The 22966-nt window shown below is 29.3% G+C and overlaps 1 protein-coding gene across 1 annotated transcript in view; it reads right to left on the bottom strand.

Moving 5' to 3' along the window:
- Positions 1 to 22357, bottom strand: part of LOC145259750 (putative 3',5'-cyclic phosphodiesterase pde-5) — a 166589-nt gene extending 144232 nt beyond the window's left edge. Inside the window, exon 1 of the mRNA XM_080117462.1 lies at positions 22010 to 22357. Coding sequence (XP_079973588.1) covers positions 22010 to 22190 — 181 coding nt within the window. The 5' untranslated portion in view covers positions 22191 to 22357. The remainder of the gene's footprint in view (positions 1 to 22009) is intronic.
- Positions 22358 to 22966: the final 609 nt, after the last annotated feature.

The raw sequence follows: 22966 nt of genomic DNA, 5'->3' as shown, positions 1-22966 counted from the left end.
TAAATATGCTAGAGCTAATTCAATATTAAGTAAAGTGATTTTCAAATTAAAAATTAAATAAAAAAAAATTTTAATTTAAAAATCAAATTTTAATTAAATTAAATTAATTGAATTTAATTAAAATTTGATTTTTATATTTAGAAATTTTTTTTTTTTTAAATTTTAAAATTGAAAATCACTTTACTTAATATAAAGATATATATATATATATATATCACGATATTTATATATATGTATCAAGATATATATATATCAAGATATATATACCAAGATATATATATATCTAGATATATATATATATCAAGATATATAAATATGTGAGATATACATAGATATCAAGATATATATATATATATATATATATATATCAAGATAAATATATATCCAGGTATATACATATATATATATATGTATATATATATCAAGATATATATATATATACATATAAATATCAATATATATATCACCATATATATACATATATCAATATATATCAAGATATATATATATATATCAAGATATATATATATCAAGATATATATATATCAAGATATATATATATATATCAAGATATATATACATATCCAGATATATATATATATCCATATATATATATATATATGTATCCAGATATATATATATATATATATATATATATATATATTGATATATATATCAAGATATATATATACGTATATCAAGATATACATATATATCAAGATATATATATATATCCATATATATATATATATCTGGATATATATATATATATATCCAGATATATATATTTATCAAGATATATATATATATATATATATATCAAGATATATATATATATATATATATATATCAATATATATATCCAGATATATATATATCTCTATATATATATATCCAGATATATATATATCTATATATATATTTATATATATATATATATATATATATCAATATATATATATCCAGATATATATATATATATCTATATCCAGATATATATATATCTATATCTATATATATATTTATATATATATATATATATATATATATATATCAAGATATATATATCCAGATATATATCAAGATGTATATATATACATATATCCAGATATATATATATATCAAGATATATATATATCTTCATATATATATATATAAATGTATATATATCAAGATATATATATATATCAATATATCTATATATATATCAAAATTATATCAAGATATATATATATCAAGGTATATATATACATGAAGATATATATATCAGATATATATATACATCAAGATATATATATATATATGAAGATAGATATATATATCAAGATATATGAATATATATGTGTATATATATGAAGATATATACATATATATACCAAGATATATATATATATATATATATATCAAGATATATATAAATATATCCAGATATATATATATATATATATATATATATATATACATATCTATATCTATCTATATTTTTATAAAGGGTTCGTGTGTTTCTGTCTGTGTGTACAGCTCTCCATCATCAACGAAATATAAAGGAGGTTAGAGGGTAGATCTCTCCTGGTAGAGAAACATTAGAACCCATTTTAGGATGTTTCTGTTATAGGAGACATAAGAATCTTTGCCTAATTTCTTTATATACTATTCTACAAACCACCCCCATATCGAATGACTTATGCTCATTTGCATATCACATTATATTAAATCTCTTTAACTAATTACCTTGACCTTATTACATATTGGAAATATTCTAATCATTTCAACTGTACTATTTATAAAATCTATTTAACATTTAATCTATCTATATCTATCTATCTTCTATTATTTTATTATATATCTATAAAAACAGAGATGTGTGTGCCACAGACGATTTCTGATTGGTTAATCCAATAATCACATCTCCTAAAAAACAATCGTTTCTACGCTCTTACCTTTACCATAAAATATTATGGCTTTATTTATTGTCCATCTTGGAAGGGTTTAATTTTTTAATAACTTGTTATTTACAAATTAAAAAAATACGAAACTATCATACGAAACTAAACTACACGAAACGCGCACACACACACGTTCACTACCGTCACGTTTTTATGGCAACCAAACCCGCTGACTTACATAAACAGTAAACACACACAGTAAATGTGATTTTCTTCATTTTCTCATTTCACTCGTGGTCTTAAATTCATTTCGGGTTTGTATTACTGTACACATAGATTCGAATAAGTTGCCAAAAAACAAATATATAACAAATAAATGTTATCAAAGGCAAGATAAATTACTTTTCTACCAAACTGGATATATTTTTCGTGTTTTTATTCAATTTTAACATGTTTATTCAGCTCGAAAAGCATACAGTGTTTACCGATGTATTGGAAAATTCAAGATGGCGGCCGATTCTCTCTTTAACACGGTAAGTTTGAAAAAGGTGTAATAAATAAAAACCCGGTTAAAATACTGTTAAAAACTCGCTCAATATATGTTACCGTGACATAGGTTGACATATATTCGGCGGGTTTTTAATAGTATTTTGTATAGTTTTTTATTTATAACACCTTTTCCCAAACTTACGGTGTTAAAGAATGTGTGAGACGCCATCTTGAATTTTCCAACACATCGGTAAACACTGTATTCTTTTCGAGCTGAATAAACATGTTAAATTGAATAAAAACACGAAAAATATATCCAGTTTTTATCGGTTTTTTACCTTCTCTGCAGAAGTACAAAAAAAAAAAAAAATACGGAAGGTACTTTTACAGAATGTTAAACTAACCCTAACCGATGTTTTATGTTTAGTTTAGGAAAAGTCAGAAGAAACAAAAGTCATTATTGCATGAAATATACGTATTTAGTTGAAGTATTGTTTATGTCAATTCTTTCGAAGAAATTTAGCAAGAATACCTGTAAACCAGGAAATCGGTAAAATGTTATCATGGATGAATACTTGTCTATTATAATTTCTACCCTTGACAAAAACTTAGCCATAACAAAAGAGATTTATTGTTCAGATTGTTTTTGAGATTGATTTCTAAAAAGATATTTTATAAATAAAATCGACTTTAAAATTAAAGACTTAAATTACAATAATTGAATTTAAACATTCTTATTTCAATATTTGGCACATAACACCTGCAAAAATGATCACAATGTCAGGGTTTCATTTTATTTCAGAATCGATGGCAAATTGTGTAGATTGATATCTCATTATATTAAATACTAATATTTAACATTAGTTTATCATTTAAGCCGATAAAAAGCCCTTTTTTTTTCGAGTCATAAAAGGATTTGGAGTTTCCTAATCAACCTTTCGGGTGCAGTTGCACGCTCTCAAAATAACTAAAGTGTTGGATTTAAAAAAATTGGTTCATTAAAACTAAACAGGTTTAGTTTTAATAAAAAAAAAAATTTAAAAAAAATCGCTTTGGTAATTAGATATGTCGTATGGTTATCCCTAATCGCTGAATAAAACCGCTAACGAGTTGAATGATTACGACATAAAATTAAACTCGGGTTCCTGAAACGGAAACTTCGTTTGTTTTAATTTTTTTTCTTATCAATATATTTACATTGTTATTATGTTTTCATTTTCAATCATTCGAACAGTTTTCTTTTTCAAGTAATCCAAGTTACAAAATTCCCACTGTTTACTATGCTAAAATCACAATGACTAATGTATACCTATTAACCCTTATCCTTGAGTGGCCTCTGGGCCTTGATAAGTGGTGACACCCATGTAAAAAAAAAATCACTCGAACAGTTTTCTTTTTATAATGTACAGTTTTAAAAGTTTAAAAACTATATAGTTTTTACTTCAGGAAAATTAATGGGTCAGTTTTTACGATGTGCCCTGTTAAAATACTGTTAAAAACTCGCTCAATATATGTTACCGTGACATAGGTTGACATATATTCGGCGGGTTTTTAATAGTATTTTGTATAGTTTTTTATTTATAACACCTTTTCCCAAACTTACGGTGTTAAAGAGGGTGTGAGACGCCATCTTGAATTTTCCAACACATCGGTAAACACTGTATGTTTTTCGAGCTGAATAAATATATTACATTGAATAAAAACACAAAAAATATATCCAGTTAGGTAGAAAAGTAACTTATCTTGCCTTTGATAACATTTATTTATATATTTGTTTTTGACTATTTTTTCGAATCTATGTGTACAGTAATACAAACCCACGATATGAATACTCACGTTGTTATATATATATATATATATATATATATATATATATATATATATATATATATATATAAATGAGATTATAGCAGTTAAAAAACATTTTTAAAACACACACACACACCTTTTTCAAAGTGATCAGAAATCGTATAATAGTAAAAAGGGTAAATTTTTACTTACTTTCCAACTTAATCACCTTTAACGTGACTTTTACAGTTTTTTTTTTAATGGAATTCATTTACCGATACAAAAGAAATGATAAGTAAATAAATCCATAAATATATATTATAAATGGTTTATTTTAATACTTGCCAGGATGCGGAGGAAAATGAATGAAGGGGGAGGGGAATAAAATAAAAACATTTTGGAAACAGAGTAAGTTCGAAAGAATTGCTTTGCACAGAAAGAAATTAATGAAAAAATAAAATTAAATTTCTTTTCTTTCTTGATTTTTTTAAATGTTTTTTTTATGAAAAAGGAAGACAAAATTAAGACTATAAAAAACAATTTTTATTAAGAGCGAACCTCAGTCGTCAGGTCTGTAAAAAAAGACGTGGAATAATAAATGTTTTCTAATACAAATTGTTTTTAATTATGTGTTCATTTGTCTCTTTGAAGTTCGTTTGTTTAATATATCGGTTTGCAATATAATTTTGTCATTCTGTCAGACTCAAATTTTAAATCTATATATCTATAAAAGTGAAAGTGTGTGTGTGTGTGTGTGTGTGTGTGTCTCTGTACATTTCCCTACGAAATAACTCTATCAATTTTTAGTCTACAGACTCGAAATTTGATATACAGGGTACTGAGATTTGGAAAAATCTATGTGATCGGTTTTTAGCCAGAAATTTGGCGATTAAGGGGTCAAAGTTCAACGATTTGAGCTTTGAGAACTCTACCAAACTTCTCCAACAATTTTGGGTCTACACACTTGAAATTTTAGATATAGCTTCCGTGGACATGGATCTAAATTAATAACTTGATTTGAGCCCAAAACAATAAATTTACAGGGGTCATAATAGGGGACAAAGTTTAAAAAATTACCCCCTTTTTTTGCTCATCATACACCTCCAAACACCCGGGCAACGCCAGGCACCCATGCTAGTATATATATAAAGATATATATATGTGTATATCAAGATATATATCAATATATATAAAGGTATATATATCAAGATGTGCATATGTATCAAGATTTATGAAAATATACATCAAGATTTATATCAATATGTATATATAAATATCCATATATATATATATATATATATATATATATATATATATATATATATATATATATATCTGGATAGATATATACATATATATCCAGATATATATATGGATATATATATATATCTTGATATATATATATATATATGTTGATATACGTATATATATATATATATATATATATATATATATACGTATATCAAGATATATATATATATATATATATATATATATCAAGATATATATATATATATCCATATATATATATATATCTGGATATATATGTATATATATATCCATATATATATATTTATCAAGATATATATATATATATATCAAGATATATATATATCAATATATACATCCAGATATATATATATATATCTATATATATATCCAGATATAGATATTTCTATATATATATATATATATTTATATATATATATATCCATATATATATATATATCAATATATATATATTTATATATATAAAGATATATATATCCAGAAATATTTATATATATCCAGATATATATCAAGGTGTATATATATACATATATCCAGATATATAAATATAACAAGATATATATATATATATATCTTCATATATATATAAATTTATATATATCAATATATATATATATATATATATATATATATATATATATATCAATATATCTATAAATATATCAAGATATATATATATATCAAGATATATATCAAGGTATAAATATACATGAAGATATATATATATCAGATATATATATACATCAAGATATATACATCAAGATATATATATATATATATGAAGATATATATATATATATATATATATATATATGAAGATAGATATATATATCAAGATAAATGAATATATATCAAGATATATATCAAGATATATATAAATATATCAAGAGATATATATATATAGAGAGAGAGAGATAGATACATTTATATATATATATATTCTTTCAGGTCTGGTGTGGGTGTTCCATTCTTCTGTATATCAAGATATATATATATATATATATATATATATATATATATATATCAAGAGATATATATATAGATATATCAAGATATATATATAGATATATAAAGATATATATATATCAAGATATATATATATCTACATATCAAGATATATATAAATGTATCAAGATATATATATGCATACATATATATATATATATATATATATATATATATATATATATATATATATATATATATATATACTTCCATGTCTGGTGTTCCATTCTTCTGTATATCAAGATATATATATATATATATATATATATATATATATATATATATATATCAATCAAGATACACATATCATGATGTACATACATGAAGACATATACATATATCAATATATATATATATGCTTTAAGATATATATATATATTATCAATATATATATATATATATATATATATATATATATATATATATGCAAGACATATATATGTAAAGATATATATATATATGTATATCAAGATATATATCAATATATATCTAGATATACACTTGTGCCCGATATTATTCATACCCCTCGGATCTTTGAGATTTCTATAAGAATATTGCTCAAACCAGAAGGTAGACAATATTAAAGGGATTTCAAACAATAAATCAAGCATAAGCATTTAATTTAAACTCAACAAATAAATAAATTATGCAAGTTTGAAACATTATACAAAGAAAAACAATAATGGCACTAGTTCAAAATTATTCATACCTCTCTTACTAATAGTCAATAGCATGCCCTTTATTCTTAATAACTGCCTGTAACCGTTTGGGATATTTATCAACAAGGTTTTTACAAGCATCAACACTGATTTTTGACCATTCTTCAATGCAGTAGTTCTCCAAATCCCTCAAATTTCTAGGTTTCCGCTTTTTAACCTCAGTTTTCAATATGTGCCAGAGGTTTTCGATAGGGTTCAGGTCGGGACTCTGGCTAGGCCATTTCAAAACATTAATTTGATTATCCTCAAACCATTTCTTGACTATTTTGGCAGTATGTTTTGGATCATTATCCTGTTGAAGGACCCAGTTTGGTCCTAAATGGAGCTTCTCCGCATCCTGTCTAATGTTTTTCTTGAGTATCTCCAAATATTGCTCCTTCTTCATGGTTCCATCTATCTTGACCAAACTACCTGGACCACTAGCCGAAAAGGAGCCCCAAAACATTAGGCTACCACCACCATGTTTCACCGTGGGTATGGTGTTCTTTGGGTTGTAAGCTTCTCCTTTCTTCCTTCAAACGTAAGAAGCATCCATATGGCCAAACAATTCAATTTTTGTTTCGTCAGTCCACAAAATACTTGAGAAAACGGACTCTGGAGAATTCACATGGGTCCTAGCAAACTTTAGACGTGCTGCAAGGTGTTTTCCGGTGTGCAATGGAGTCCTTCTTGGTCTTCTTCCTTTCAGACCATTTTCATGCAGAGTCCTTTGCAATGTTTGCCTTGATATTTTTATGCCAGAAGACTCCAGATTTTCTAAAATGTCCTTATTAGTGGTGGTTGGATTTGCATTAACACTTCTTACAATATTCCTGGTGGCTCTAGCAGACAGTTTCCTTTTTCTTCCTCTACCAATCAAGTTGTTTGTTGTGTGGTGGCTCTGGAATTTTTTGATGATGCTCTGTACTGTTGCTGTAGGGACCTCAAATTTCTTGAAAATTGACTTGTAACCTAAACCATCCTTATGTGAATTCACAATTTTAGTCCTAAGATCATTACTAAGCTCTTTTTTCTTCCCCATTCTAATAATTTTTATTCTTTTATTGGTTTTCAGTTGATATCATTTTAATTTCTGAAAAATGCAAAAAACGAAATGAAATTAATAAAAGGTTGTATAAAAGCATTCAAAATAAGAATCAAACAGAAAACAAACAGTCAGAAACTCGATTAATACTGAAAAAATAAGGGGGTATGATTATTTTTGAACATTGCAGATTTTATAAATAGCTGTATATTTCTTTTATTACAAGTATCCCGAGATTTTAAAATGACGAAAATGATCAGAAGAGGTTTATTAAGAATATGTATCAATATGGACGTAAACAATAAATTCTTACAAAAGTTACACCTAATAAACTCAATTTTCAAGGGGGGTATGAATAATATCGGGCACAACTGTATATATCAAGATGTGTATATGTATCAAGATTTATGAAAATATACATCAAGATTTTTATCAATATGTTTATATAAATATCCATATATATATATATCAAGATATATATGTATATATATCAAGATATATATATATATATCAAGATATATATATATATATATATATATATATATATATATCAAGATAGATATATATATATATCAACATAGATATATATATATACATATATCGATATATATATATAAAGATATGTGTATATCCAAAGATATATATATATATCCAGATATATATCAAGATGTATATATATGAATATATATATATATATATATATATATATATATATATATATATATATGAATATATACATATATATATATATCAAGATCAATATATATATACATATATATATAAAGATATACATATATACATCAAGGTATATATATCAGGATATATATATATGAATATATATATCAAGATATATATATATCAAGGTATATATATATATATATATCGAGATATATATATATATCAGGATATATATATATACATCAAGATCTAAATATATATAAGATACATATATGTATATATATCAAGATATATATATATATATATATATATATATATATATACCAAGATATATACATATATATAAAGATATATATATATCAAAATATATATATATATATATCAAGATATATATATATATATATGTATCAAGATATATATATCAAGATACATATATATCAAGATATATATATATATCAAGATATATATATATATATATGTATCAAGATATATATATCAAGATACATATATATCAAGATATATATATATATCAAGATATATATATCAAGATATATATATATATAAATCAAGATATATATATATATTAAGATATATATATCAAGATATATATATATATATATCAAGATATATATATATCAACATATATATATCAAGATATATATATCAAGTTATATATATATATCAAGTTATATATATAAAGATATATATATGTATATATATATATCAATATAGATATATATATATATATACGTATATCAAGACAGATATATATATATGTAAAGATATATATATCCATGTATATATATATATCAAGATATATATATATATATGAAGACATATATATCAAGATCAAGACCTATATATACATATATCAAGATATATATATATCAAGAGCAAACATATACGTATATATATATATCAAGATATATCTATATATAAAGATATAAATATATATCTTGTTATATATATATCAAGACATATATATATCAAGATATATATATATTTTTGAATATATATATGTATCAAGATATATATATATATATATATCAAGACATATATATATCAAGATATATATATATGTATATACATCAATATATATATATATATATAAAGATATATTTATATATATATCAGACTCCATATATATATGTCAATATATATACATATATATATCAAGATATACATATATATAACAAGATATATATATATATCAAGATATATGAATATATCAAGACATATATATATCAAGACATATATATATATATATATATATATATATATATATCAAGATATATATATATATAAGGATAGATGTTGCCCTTTTTATAATTGCTTTCTGTATTTCGCTATAGTTTCGTTTTCCAGGGATTGTGCTTAATATTTTGTAATTTTGTTTATTTTACTAGACCAGTTGCTCTTTTCATAACCGGTATACTGTTTATTTTATCAGAGATCATTTCGTTTGAAAATAATTCTTGAGGTCCTAATATTTTGTTATCTTTTAAGGCCATATTTATTTGGAACGGTGACATCAAGAACGGGCGTTGTTCTTTCACGTTTTTTTCCCATATTACAATGAGTTTGGTCCTCACTTTATTTAAAGACGAAAGAATACGAAAAGTTTTATTAAATCCCCCCAGATAAAATAAAATAAATAAATAAATATTAAATAAATAAATATGACGCTGTTAATTGCTTATCAAAGAAAAAAAGAATACAGGAAGTTTTTTTTTTGTCCTCAACGAAGAAATAAAATACGAATAGGTTTTTATTTTTCTCTCGAAAAAGAAATAGTACGAGGTGGCTTTTAATTTGAATCCAAAGTAGAACAAATACCAGGTTTTTAATTGCCGTCCAAAGAAGGAATACAATGGAGTTTTGAACCCCCTCTCTGAAAAAAGGGTACGAAAGTTTTTTTTTTTTTTTTTTTAATTTTCCTACGAAAGAACAGTTTTTTAATTTTCACTTGAGTGGAGGATTTTCATTTTTTTACCTGAAGAAGAAATAAAACAAGTTATTATTTTTTTGTTCAAAGAAACAAAAATAAGGGGCAGAATTTTAATTTCCTATCGAAGACAGAATACTAGAAAGTTTTCAATTTTCACCACAAGTAAACAAAATACAAGGACTACAGTTTGTAAGTATTTTCCCGCTGCAAAATCAGTTTTTAACTGTTCGAAGAAGATATGTATAGGTTGATTCTTTTCCAATTCTCCAACCTGCTATGGAGCGTGGCGCCGTACATTTTGTAACGTTTATTATTGTCTTTAATCTCTTTCCAGTTCGACTGAAATAAAAGGTATTTTCATTATATAACAAGGTGGTTTATTCACGCTAAGATTATTCTCCTATATATATGTATATATACACTGACAAAGCAGACAAACTAAAACACACATGGTCACATTAATCACACACATATTTACACTTAAGACATCACACGTTTTGATGCACAATTTTCTGTTGATGTAAATAGATAAACAAGTGCTGAGTAATTAGTAGGGCTATGACAACAGCGTATTCTTTTCATTGTTTTGACTCTCGAATATATATCCGACACAGTTATGCAGAAGTCATCAATCGAGAACCACATGCTTAGTTTAAATCCCCCCCCCAGCAAAACACCAACTACGTTCTCTCTCAGCTTAAATGATTAATTACACGCTCTGTACTAAGGCTAGAAATAAAATACCGTAGGCAGGATAAATTTTCCGAAATTAGCATAAACATGGATTTATTTTATCCACCTTCGAAGCTAGAACTAAAGCTAAAATAAAAAAAAAAAAAAAAAAAGTAAAATTAACATATGTGCGTTGAATTCGGAAGATATAATTAGTTACAAACACGTATAATGTCCGGTCAAAGAAATCACTCCACCCTCTCCTCCAAATATTGTTAGCCGTGTTACTGGAAGTGCTGTGGTGCGCGGAGCAAGTTAAGTGTTATCCTAAATCATCCTAGTCCTAAAAAATACTAACTTTGTTATTTCTTCTCTTTTAAATTTCTTATTTCATTTTGTAATTTGTAATTATGTGTATTTTAATAATTTATATATGCATTTGTCTTTTTGTTTTCTTTGCTTAGTTCTAAATCTCCCCCCCCCCGAAAAACACCAACCACGTTCTCTCTCAGTTTAAATGATTAATTCCACGCTCAATACTAAGGCTAGAGATATGATAGGCAGGATAAATTTTCCGAAATTAGCACAAACGTTGATTTATTTTTCCTACCGTAGAAGTCAGAAGAACTTTATTTAAGTAATATACTTAATATCTAGAATTGCCATATGCTCGCTTGTATTAATAAAGAAGCCTCGTTGATATCTCTACGAAACCTCTAGATATAGCTTATAAATAACTGTTACTATAATTTGTAACTAAAATCTACAGTGGTCAGCTGCGTCACTAGGACTTTTTTTCTGAATAGATACGATGTTTTGTCTCCAACCTTAATGACTGCCTAAAAATATGAATTCCGAATCACGACGAAATAATTGCTTCTCTTTAACTCCAAGACGACTGCCTATGTCTAACCTGCATGCAAAATAGGGGGAAAGAAGGGAAAATTTTATTCCTGTCTCCTAAGCTAAAACAATACTTGAAACTCTAAATCCTAATGAAACTTTACTGTATTCTGTAAGTTAATAACCCCGACCCTTGAAAGCTAACAATCTGCTCCCCACTCTAGCTGCCACTAAAACCCTATATTACACTGCCTTAGTAATGGAATACTTAGCCTCAAGCTCCTAACTTTCACATGCTAACCGCCTAAAAATCATCACTAAACATCTATACATTTCTACCTCTGACATACATTAGAGTTCATTCCTATCCAGTTTGGTACTTAACAGCCAAAGTATGCATTCAGATGCAAAGCGATCTTCATTACATAACAATTGCCTCTTTCTAGATGGTTTTGCAACGAACAATACTAAACCAAATCCGATACTCCCTGTTATGCAAAACGCTCGATGACTCTTAAATGAAAACTGAAATTATCTCCCTTCAATAGTAGAAACACTAACACAACTTCTATCTATTTGCATCTACTGAAAACTTGCCCAAATATCTATTTACTTAATTATACATATGGAATACGCCATGACTTAAAATGTACCTCCAGTTATACCCTTACTGTACTGCACCTACATCTTAACCCTCCTAAATCTAAATATACAGTGACTGGGCAAAATTCTTAGCTCAATTCCTAATACCTACTCACACTATAACGTTATCCTGTACCTAAACTAACACAAAGTTTAAAAAAATGGAAATATCTAAAGGTAAAAGTCTTAATCTGCACTAACGCCTTTCTAACAAGACTGCTCACATAACTGCTTCCACTGCATGTCCCTAAATCACTATTCATTAGATATATAATCTCTACAAACTAACCCTGTAACATTAACTAACCACGCGGGGTCGCAGAAATACCTGGATTAGGACCCAGGCGCGGAGCAAACCCTCTCAGGGCTGATGGACCCAGTAGATCTTTCCAGATCACCCGTTTAGGAGAAGGAAAACTCTGCAACTAAACCAAAGTGGAGGGAGGTCTCTCCAGTCTTGGATGACAACGTTCCTAGAGCTGGTGACTCAAACAAATTACCGGTCTGCAAACCTAAATTGCTTAAGGAGTAGATAGGCTCTGTCTATCGCCAGGCTTCCATACTCCTTCTTTGCCTATTAGTCAGGTGCAGAGATATCACAGTGAATCGACAAAACACTTAGTCGTAGATCTTGTTTCTTGTCTAGGGCAATGAATGCCGTTTCCCCACTCCCGACACATGCCTGTGCAATTAGATTGGGGTGACCTTCTTCTGATGGGCTGAGGGTATCGGTTTTGACAGTTCCTGGCTGCTGTTTCTGACTGGTAGTACAGGAGCCCTAACTCTTTGGTAGCACTTAGAGCGGCTGCTCCATCAACAGTTGTATAATATCGGGATGCTTGTAGTGCTATGTCGTGCATGAAAAGGGACCATGCACTCATCCCCGATGGGCTTTCGTGAGGCCACAGTCCTAGTTGAAGAAAGGTCAGCTAATGTTTTACTTGTGCTGCATGTCTGATACCATGCATAACCTCTAGTTCAGACCCCATTACCTAACTGAAACTCTTTAAAAACATGATGACAGTACAATAAAAATAAGCTTAAGTCTACTTGCGCAACTGCCATTGCTCAAAGGCAGCATGCATACCGCAGATTTAACCGACATAAGTCCAGTTTAAACAGATAGAAGTATATAGAAGCTAAAAGTAATGTTAAGAAAGAAATAGCGACAGCTAAGGGAGAATGTACTGAAACCACTAAAAAACGCATCGAAGCACAAAAATTAGGAACTCGTGACTTCTGGAAAATCTACAACAGTGTAGTAAATAATAGGCAATCAACAATTCCTCCACTAACCAACAATCACAAGGTTGTTTGCTCAGGAACCGACAAGGCTAATATGCTTGCCAGCCAGTTTGCCTCAAACTCCACACTGGACGCTTCCAACCACCCCCAGCCTGACTTTCCTTTGCGGACAGACGCCACACTAGACGATCTAAAAATCACCCCTGCTCAGGTGCATGCTATCATAAAAAACCTTTAAACTTCAAAAGCATGTGGACCTGATCCCAGCTGTGCTATTAAAAAAGTGCTCAGCCGAAGTAGCTCCAGTTCTCTCCAAACTCTACAACAAATGCCTTAATGAATCCTGCTTTCCGGGTTGTTGGAAAACTGCTTCTGACCAAAGAACTGACCCATCAAATTATCGCCCCATTAGCCTCCTCCCACTTTTTGCCAAACTATTTGAGACCATAATTAACCATGCTCTAGTCCGTCACCTTACAGATGCTAAACTTCTTACCGACCAACAATATGGATTTAGACAAGCCCGTTCCACAGCAGACATCCTCACTGTAGTCTCTGAACGTATATACCATTCACTGGACAAAGCAAGGGAGGGTAGAGCGGTAGCTCTAGATATATCTAAGGCTTTTGACAGAGTATGGCATGAGGGTCTCCTCAGGAAAATTAAATCATACGGTATCACTGGTAGAATACTTAACATAATTAAATCCTTCTTAGATAAGAGAAAAATCCAGGTTGTCCTCAACGGTCGTACATCTAAACAATATGATATAAATGCAGGAGTACCTCAGGGGTCTATCCTTGGACCTCTATTGTTCCTAATATTTATTAATGACCTCCCCGACAAAACAGCCTCTGAGATGGGTATATATGCTGATGACACCACACTCTATAACAGGCACAACAAGAAAACAAATGAACACATAACTAAAGAAATGGCAAAAACACTAGAGGATGACCTCCAATCTGTAGTGGAATGGGGACAAAAATGGATGGTCACATTCAATGCTGCCAAGACTAAACTGGTTTCCTTCAATAATTACAAGAAACCTTCTCTGCCACCAATAGCAATGGCCAGTGACTCCCTATCTGAGAGTACATCTTTCAAATTGCTTGGCCTAACGTTCACAGGAAACATAAGTTGGAACAATTACATTGAAAACATTGCTAGGGCCGCTGCGAAGAAGGTAGGCTCTCTCTACCGTGCTAGAAAACTACTAACACCTGAAAGTATCCTGTACCTCTATAAGGCCACCATTCGCCCATGTATGGAGTATTGCTGTCACATTTGGGCTGGTGCATCTGCTGCTAGTCTCTCGCTCCTAGACAAGATTCAAAAGAGAGTCGCCAATCATATAGGCCCTGAACTGGCATCTAAGCTTCAGCCTCTGTCCCATCGACGAAACGTTGCATCCCTCTGCCTGTTCTACAAGTATTTTAATGGGTGAATTCTCTGACGAACTGCAGACACTTGTGCCCCCACGACGTAGACACCCTCGACAAACCCGACAGGGAGCTAAATCCCACCCCCACGCAGTAGAGATCCCTAGATGTAAAAGATCTTTCTATTCCAGTAGTTTCTTCCCCAGAATCGCTAGACTCTGGAATTCCATTCCAGGTCCCTGCTTCCCCAACTGTACTGACATGAACCGACATCAACTGTACTGTAACGTGAACCGACATCTTGCTGCCCAAATCCCAACATAGTGCCTCAGTAGTTACTGCCCCTATAGTAGCACCTCTACACCAAAGTGGCAATATGCCTTGTTTGGGATGAAAATGTAATTAAAAAAATCACTTTACATAAAAACATATGAGATATCAATGGATATATACCTGAGAATCAAAACAAAGAAAGAATATGCTGTTGTCATAGCCCTAGTAATTAGTCAATCGATTAATAGAATGGTTTGGCGTATAAATACAATTTGTTAGACTAGTTTCAAAGCGAGCCTCCGAAAGATAATGTCCACGGTTGAATTTCAGGAATCATACAAATAAAATGTTCTTTGGCTTTCCCAAATAGCTAAAATAAAAGATATTTTTTTTTAGTTTTGAGCGAACGTCTTTATCGTTCTGATTGCTTCTACTGTATGTTTGCCTGTAATATTTTTATAAGTTCGTTAAACATGCGATTTGTACCTCGTCGTAGTTTTGTGTTTAATCGCAATGAAATATTCGTTTTTTTTTTTGTTGTTGTCAAACCTTTTATTCTTAAGTTATCAAACACCATGGGGCACATATAAAAAAGTATTAGTCTTCCCTTCTTTCAATCCACCTTGATCCTTAGTTCGGAGAGGGATAGAATCAGGTAAAATTCAGGTAAATATTGAAACAAAAACCTACCTAGTTTGTGCTAGTATATGCTGCTTAGCAACTTTTACCTAGAGAAATGCGAGAGGCACTTCTATATTTTAGTAGTAAACGAAAACGTCGCATGAAAGGGAAAACAAAACCTCTTTTAGCATAGAAACGAAAAGTTTTATTTAAGTACAAGAAAGTTGGACAGTGTCAAAGTGAAGAAAGGAAAGTTCTTTGGGTTGTCGAAGGTCTGTCAGCAATTATCCTCAGGTGAAGATAGTCGACGCTTGAGTATTAACTGGACAGGGACAATATATATATATATATATATATATATATATATATATATATATATATATATATATATATATGAGAGAGAGAGATGACGTATTTCGTTACTTTCAGGGTTCTCTCTGCTGACAGACCGTGATTCATAAAGTTCTTAAGGAATAGCTAGAATTAATGCATCCTACAAGTTGATTGGTCAGTGTGCGCTCAAGTCACCCAACAGGACATTTTTCCACAAGAGAAAATAAGTCTTAATTTATTACTGCTATTTTATCTCATAAAGATTCACTGATGTTTTGCTATGAGTGTTATGAAGGAAGGTACGTTTTTCTTGGAATCATGCGATTCCAATTTATAATATTTTTGGCAACACGTATATAAACTGACAAGTTCTGTCACTCAGGATTGTTCTTTGGAAAATATGTCAGAGTATTTTTAGTGATGGGGAAATTCCAATATTTTTCTCCGATTCCGATACAAATAAAAATTCCGTTTCCAATTCCTTTTAAAATCTAAATATTTAGCTATATAGCTTTTTTTCTTTTTTTTTTCTTGCCATAATATGTGCATATATTTTCGCAAATGTAAAACTACACTTGTGGTGGTTGATCTATAGATTTTAATTTTACTGCGAGTTTAAAAATCAATGAATATTTATCAGTTTTATATTCTGCTTCATTAGAACCAGCAACGAAAAATTAAGTTTTAAACAAAAATAGACAAAAGTAAACAAATGAATCGATTTCCGCATTGGAAAAAAGGCGCAATTTTTCCGATTCCGATATCATAAAAAGTTCCGATTTTTCGATTAATCGTCCCAACTAGTATTTGTATAAACCTGAACAAGTGGCGATCAATTCTTTAGACGTGGGGGCAGATACTAAGATATATTGCCATATTCAATGTTAATCCGCTTCTGTTTTGCTGACTTATTATAGTTATTGTGAGAATACAGTGGAAATTGAAAGATGATATTAACTTGGGAAAACTTATTTCAAGATATTGTGCATTTAGAGAGTTTAAAGATTGCTAAATTTCTTGCGGATTCTCCAGTCCATGTTTCGTTTATTATATTTTGTGATTCTTCAGCAATTTATTGAAACTATCTTTTTTATTATAGCAGATTTAAGCGAGTTCAAAAGACGTTTTTAAACTAAATTTTGAAAGCAATTTTAAGATAGAAAGCAGCATTCTATCGAGTAGGGAAAATAAGACTTGGTGTAAAACGCATAAACCTTAATTGTCATATGTAAAAGAAAAAAAACTTATAATCTTAACCAGTTTTCGTGTGGTCCGAGTATGGTCTGGAGTTAAACACACTTGACTACCCGCACTGGCGATTGAGTTTCAAATCTGAACGTGAAAGGCTATATCCACATCAAATTTGAGAAATGTCGACGACACCATCCACGCTATAGTATTTACTTATTCATTCATTCATTTATTTTATTTTTATTATCGCTTATGTTTGATTTCATTTTGTTTTGAAACCTGACGTGAATAAAAATCTATGACGTCACAACTATATTATGTTGTTATGTTAATTGTTTTAAGCTAAATTTAAAAGAAAGTCAAAAATAGGTTAATTAGTAGCAGCTCAAACTGGAGATCTCAAGGTTTTTCTATCGATTTCACAACCGTTTTATTTATTGGGGATTTATTATTTACTATTAATGCAATATTCCGTTTCTAGAATTATTTAAGACTTTTGATATTTGGAAATGAGACAAATTCTCCAATGCCATTTATTATATTTAAAAGCATTGTGACTGACGGACGCACAAAATCTAAACTTTAAGATGTCTAAGTATTAACAGAATTCATGTTGTCCCATCATCTTCAGAAATGTGTGTAATTCTTTGACGTTACAATGTCAAAGAATTACACATATTTCTGATTTTTATTTTAGTCGCTATTTATAAACTAGCCAGCTAAATGATTTAAACTTTTATATAGTCCGTCTATGTATAGCTAAAATAAGAGTCGCCGAAGAAATGAAACAAGGCCTTTCTATAAATAGCAAACGAATATATTTGAGTGACCTACACCGTTGGGTATAGATTGCCCAAAGTATAAAACGACGAAAAAAATAAAATAAAATATTATTATACTATTACTACTACAACAGTTTGGCTGCCGGAAGTTTTTTCTTTTGCAGTATATCTTCCACTGAAGGTAGCCTTGCTCGGCTGTCAATTTGTCACGGAAAGGAGAAGATAGTGTTGGCGTTTTTCTTCGTAAGTGCTTAGAAGCGCCCTTCATATTCTCTAACTCCTTAACGAGCTGGACGTAGTCTTTCAATGTTCTTGTTGAAATTGAATCTGGTTGGTCCTCGTATGATCAAACACCCATGCGAGGCGGTTCTCCGAAAGAGGAAAGAAACAGCAGTGTATATGCCTGATGTATACGAAAAAAAACTTTAAAAAATATTTTCTATTCCATTAGAAAAATGACATGTTTATTCAGGATCTTAAATTTATCTGTATTTCATGAGAAAAGAATGTTTCATAGCAAGTGAGGAGGTGGGATGAAACCATAACACGCAAAAAAAAAAAAAAAAAAAAAATCCCCAAAAAACAAACTAATTTATGTCCCCCCCAGACAGATCCGTGCATCCGTTTTCCAATTAGTTTAAAATTCTACATTATAGGTCATAAATCATGAATCAAAATATTCTATTGTTGGGTTACCCCGATAATTTTCTAGTCAGAATTATTTCTAGAAATATATTGGGTGCTTGCGAGAGGGACCACGAGAAGGTTTTCAGCATCCTACCTGAAAATGATTTTTGTGGAACTAACTGGATTTGAACTTGGAACACCCACGACGTTAATCCGTGTCGTTAACCACTAGACCACAGTCACATCTCTATATTATCGGTTTGTTCTACGAAGGTTTTACCAATATTCATCTCCTTCCCATGTCATCCAGCGAAAGTAGCACTCTAGAGAAAGAACACACTATCCTTCAAATATGCCTGGGCAACCCCGTTGGCATTCTCTGGTAGAGACACCTCAGACGATTAGCAATAAGGCAACCCTTTCTTAAAAGGTGAGAAGGCAAGGCCTGGAAAGATAGAACTCCTAGACCTGCATAGAATAAAAAACATACCCCAGTCAATAGGGAATAAGTCATTACGACAATGGCCTAGACTTAGGGGCCGAGGAAAATAAACCCGGCTAAGAAGGTTTGACAAAATTGGCTGCACCTGCTTTAAACAAAGTATACAATTAAACTCTGCAGCATTTATATTCTATAAAAAAAGTTTATGCTTTTGGAATTTATTCGTACACAAATAGGCATATGTGATTAATTAACAAAAAAATAAATAAATAAAAAATAGGTAGCGTACACGTCAGTAAAGCAGTAGGTTTTACCTTGCCAATAACTACGCTCGAATCTCCGGTAAATGTTAAGGATTTAACTATTTAAATAGTGTAAGTTACTAAAAAAAAACAAAAAAAACAAAAAAAACAACGTAGAAATGAAGAGTATTTGACATTAATTTAGAGCGAATTAATTTCGCTTAAATACATAATATCTAATGTTTATTTTTTTAATGACAATAAACGAATACGCTGATATATCTATCCATGGTAGTTTCTTTACTTTCTTATGCAAATACTAAGTAGCGTATTTTTTTCAACGAAATTTCAAATATTTTATCTATAAAGCGTAGCAACTAAGTAAAGATGGAAACCGACATACCAAGGTACTATAGCAACACCACTCAAGGATATAAATTAGTTTTACATACAAATTTTTCTAGCTGTTATTAATTTTGTTTCACTTAAAAAATAGAAAAAATAGGTTTTCTAAATCAAATGTTGAGTTATATGAAGTAAATCATTTTTATTACATAGGAGTGACCACTTATCAAGGCCCGGAGGCCACTCTAGGATAAGGGTTATAGAGTGTACAGTAGTCAATGAGATAATATTGTAGTAATCATTAGTAATGGAAATTTGGTAAATTGGATTACTTAAGGGGGCGGTTCATTAAAAATTTGTTTATGTTGGACTTGAAGACAACCAAGTTGTAGTCAGCTGGGAAGCATGCAAATGGAAGAGAGTTCCACAGGCGTGCAATTCTAAGAAAGAAGCTTTGTTCATGGAATCTACGTTTTGATTTAGGCACAGATAAAGAGTGGAGAAAATCATTGACAGTGGTTTCAGCTAGACGGGTGTTTTTCATGAAAGATTGGTGAGGAGGGCCCAGAGATTGGAGCTCAGACGAGCACTTGCCACGGAAATAACGATAAAACAAAGACAGGCTCGCAACGTCTCTTCTGTGGGAAAGAGGTTGCTGGGAAGAGAAAAGGGCATCCCCCACTAAGCTACGAAGTATATTTTGACATTGTTGTTTAAAGGGTTCGCTGTATGAACTGGTAAGTTTAGAGTTTGTGAATAAAGTTTACAAAAAAAAAAATGTGCTCATATTACTATATGAATATTCATATAGTAATATAAGCACATTTTTTTAATTAACTTTACCATTTCGGGACTTAACCCATCCAAATTCCCACTCACCTTTTACAATGTTTAAAATAAATTAGATTTAAAACATTTAATAGAGAAAAGTATTTCTATATATCAAATTTTGAGTTGTATTAAGTTTTACATTTTTAAATGTGTGCATGAGTGTCAATAAAATCTATATGCTTGGTGAAATATTATTAAACTATTGAATTTATTATTGAATATACATTCTAGACTACTTGAGTAATGTAGGCATACTATGTTGTTGTTTTTTAATAAATTTGACAATATAAGGAGTGCCACCTAAAACATACCATATCCGCTAAAAAACATTAAATTTGAAGGTGCTTATGTATTTTTGGTACCGCGCTATTTTTAAAAAGTTTTTTTTTTCAGGTTAAATTCAAGTTTCACGATATCTTTCTTTTATTATTATTAAATTGGGAGCACAAAATAGTTACAAAACACCCTCCCCTCCCCATGTTAAGAATGACTTCCGAAATAACTTTATCATTTCAGCGCGGTACCAAAAATACATAAGTAACAATTTTAAAATTAATTCTATATTTATTGTATATAGGTATGTCCACTAGACCAACCCAATACTTATCAACACTGCTTAAGAAACGAGCATAAATTGCAGTTTATATACAAACAAATTATGCGAATTTGAAAACAAAATAATCGATTGTTAAAATTGTTTTCATACTTACCTCGTATGACCATATTTTGAACGGCCGTGGCATTGGCAGCGGGTCTTCCGGGTCCATGGATCATTTTAGTCGAAGTTCCAATTATAGTTTTATTTGGTAATACTAAACGAGGGAGTTTACGGGATTTTACTCGACGAATGGGATTCGACATATCGATATTATTATACTCATGTGTTGACATTTTTTTTCATATAAAGCTTTCTTTTTCTTGTTTTACACATACAAAGCGCGAAAAAAAAACGGGCTTCACTTTTTCATTAGAACTTTGTAAATTTGAATCTGAATTTTAAAGAGTTTTAAGGAATTTTAAAGAAATCTGTATTTTAAGAATTTTTTAAAGAATCTGAATTTAAGGAATCTATATCTATTAAGGAATCTGTATTTTAAGAAATTTGAAAGAGTTTGTATTTTGATGAATTTAAAAAATTTGTACTTTAATGAATTTTAAGGACTGTAAAAGCAAAAACAAGAAAAAGAAAAACGAAACTGGTATTATTTTCTATCAAAATCATAACAGATTATAAAAAATAGCTGCACACTTTTGAAGAAGAAAAGTTAGGACTAATTTGGATTTGTTAAATATAAATTGTTTGTTTTTAATGATTTTCTAATATTAAAAAAAAGTATTCACATAAACATTAAATAATATTCCGAAAGTTATATCTCTCGATACATAACAAATCTAAAAGTTTTGATATGCTTAAATATTCTTCCTTTCGAATTTTTGAACATTTTATCATTTTCATCGAAAATCACAAAAAATAATTTGTAGCAAAGAAAAGAAAATGGAGATAAATATTATTCTTTGCTGACTAAATGAGTTTTACGCGATGATGTTCGTTTTTGAATGATAAATGTACACTTGTTGAACTATTAATATTTAATCTTTTAAAGAATTCCATTCCTTGCAACGAGATGAACCAATATGTTTTTACAGAATTATGTAAGTGTGTAAAG

The sequence above is a fragment of the Euprymna scolopes genome, chromosome 3 (genome assembly GCF_053919585.1).
Source record: "Euprymna scolopes isolate OS-2025 chromosome 3, ASM5391958v1, whole genome shotgun sequence".
NCBI lineage: Eukaryota > Metazoa > Mollusca > Cephalopoda > Sepiida > Sepiolidae > Euprymna > Euprymna scolopes.
The sequence above is the reverse complement of the archived record's forward strand: the minus strand, read 5'-3'. Positions and strand labels throughout refer to the sequence as shown.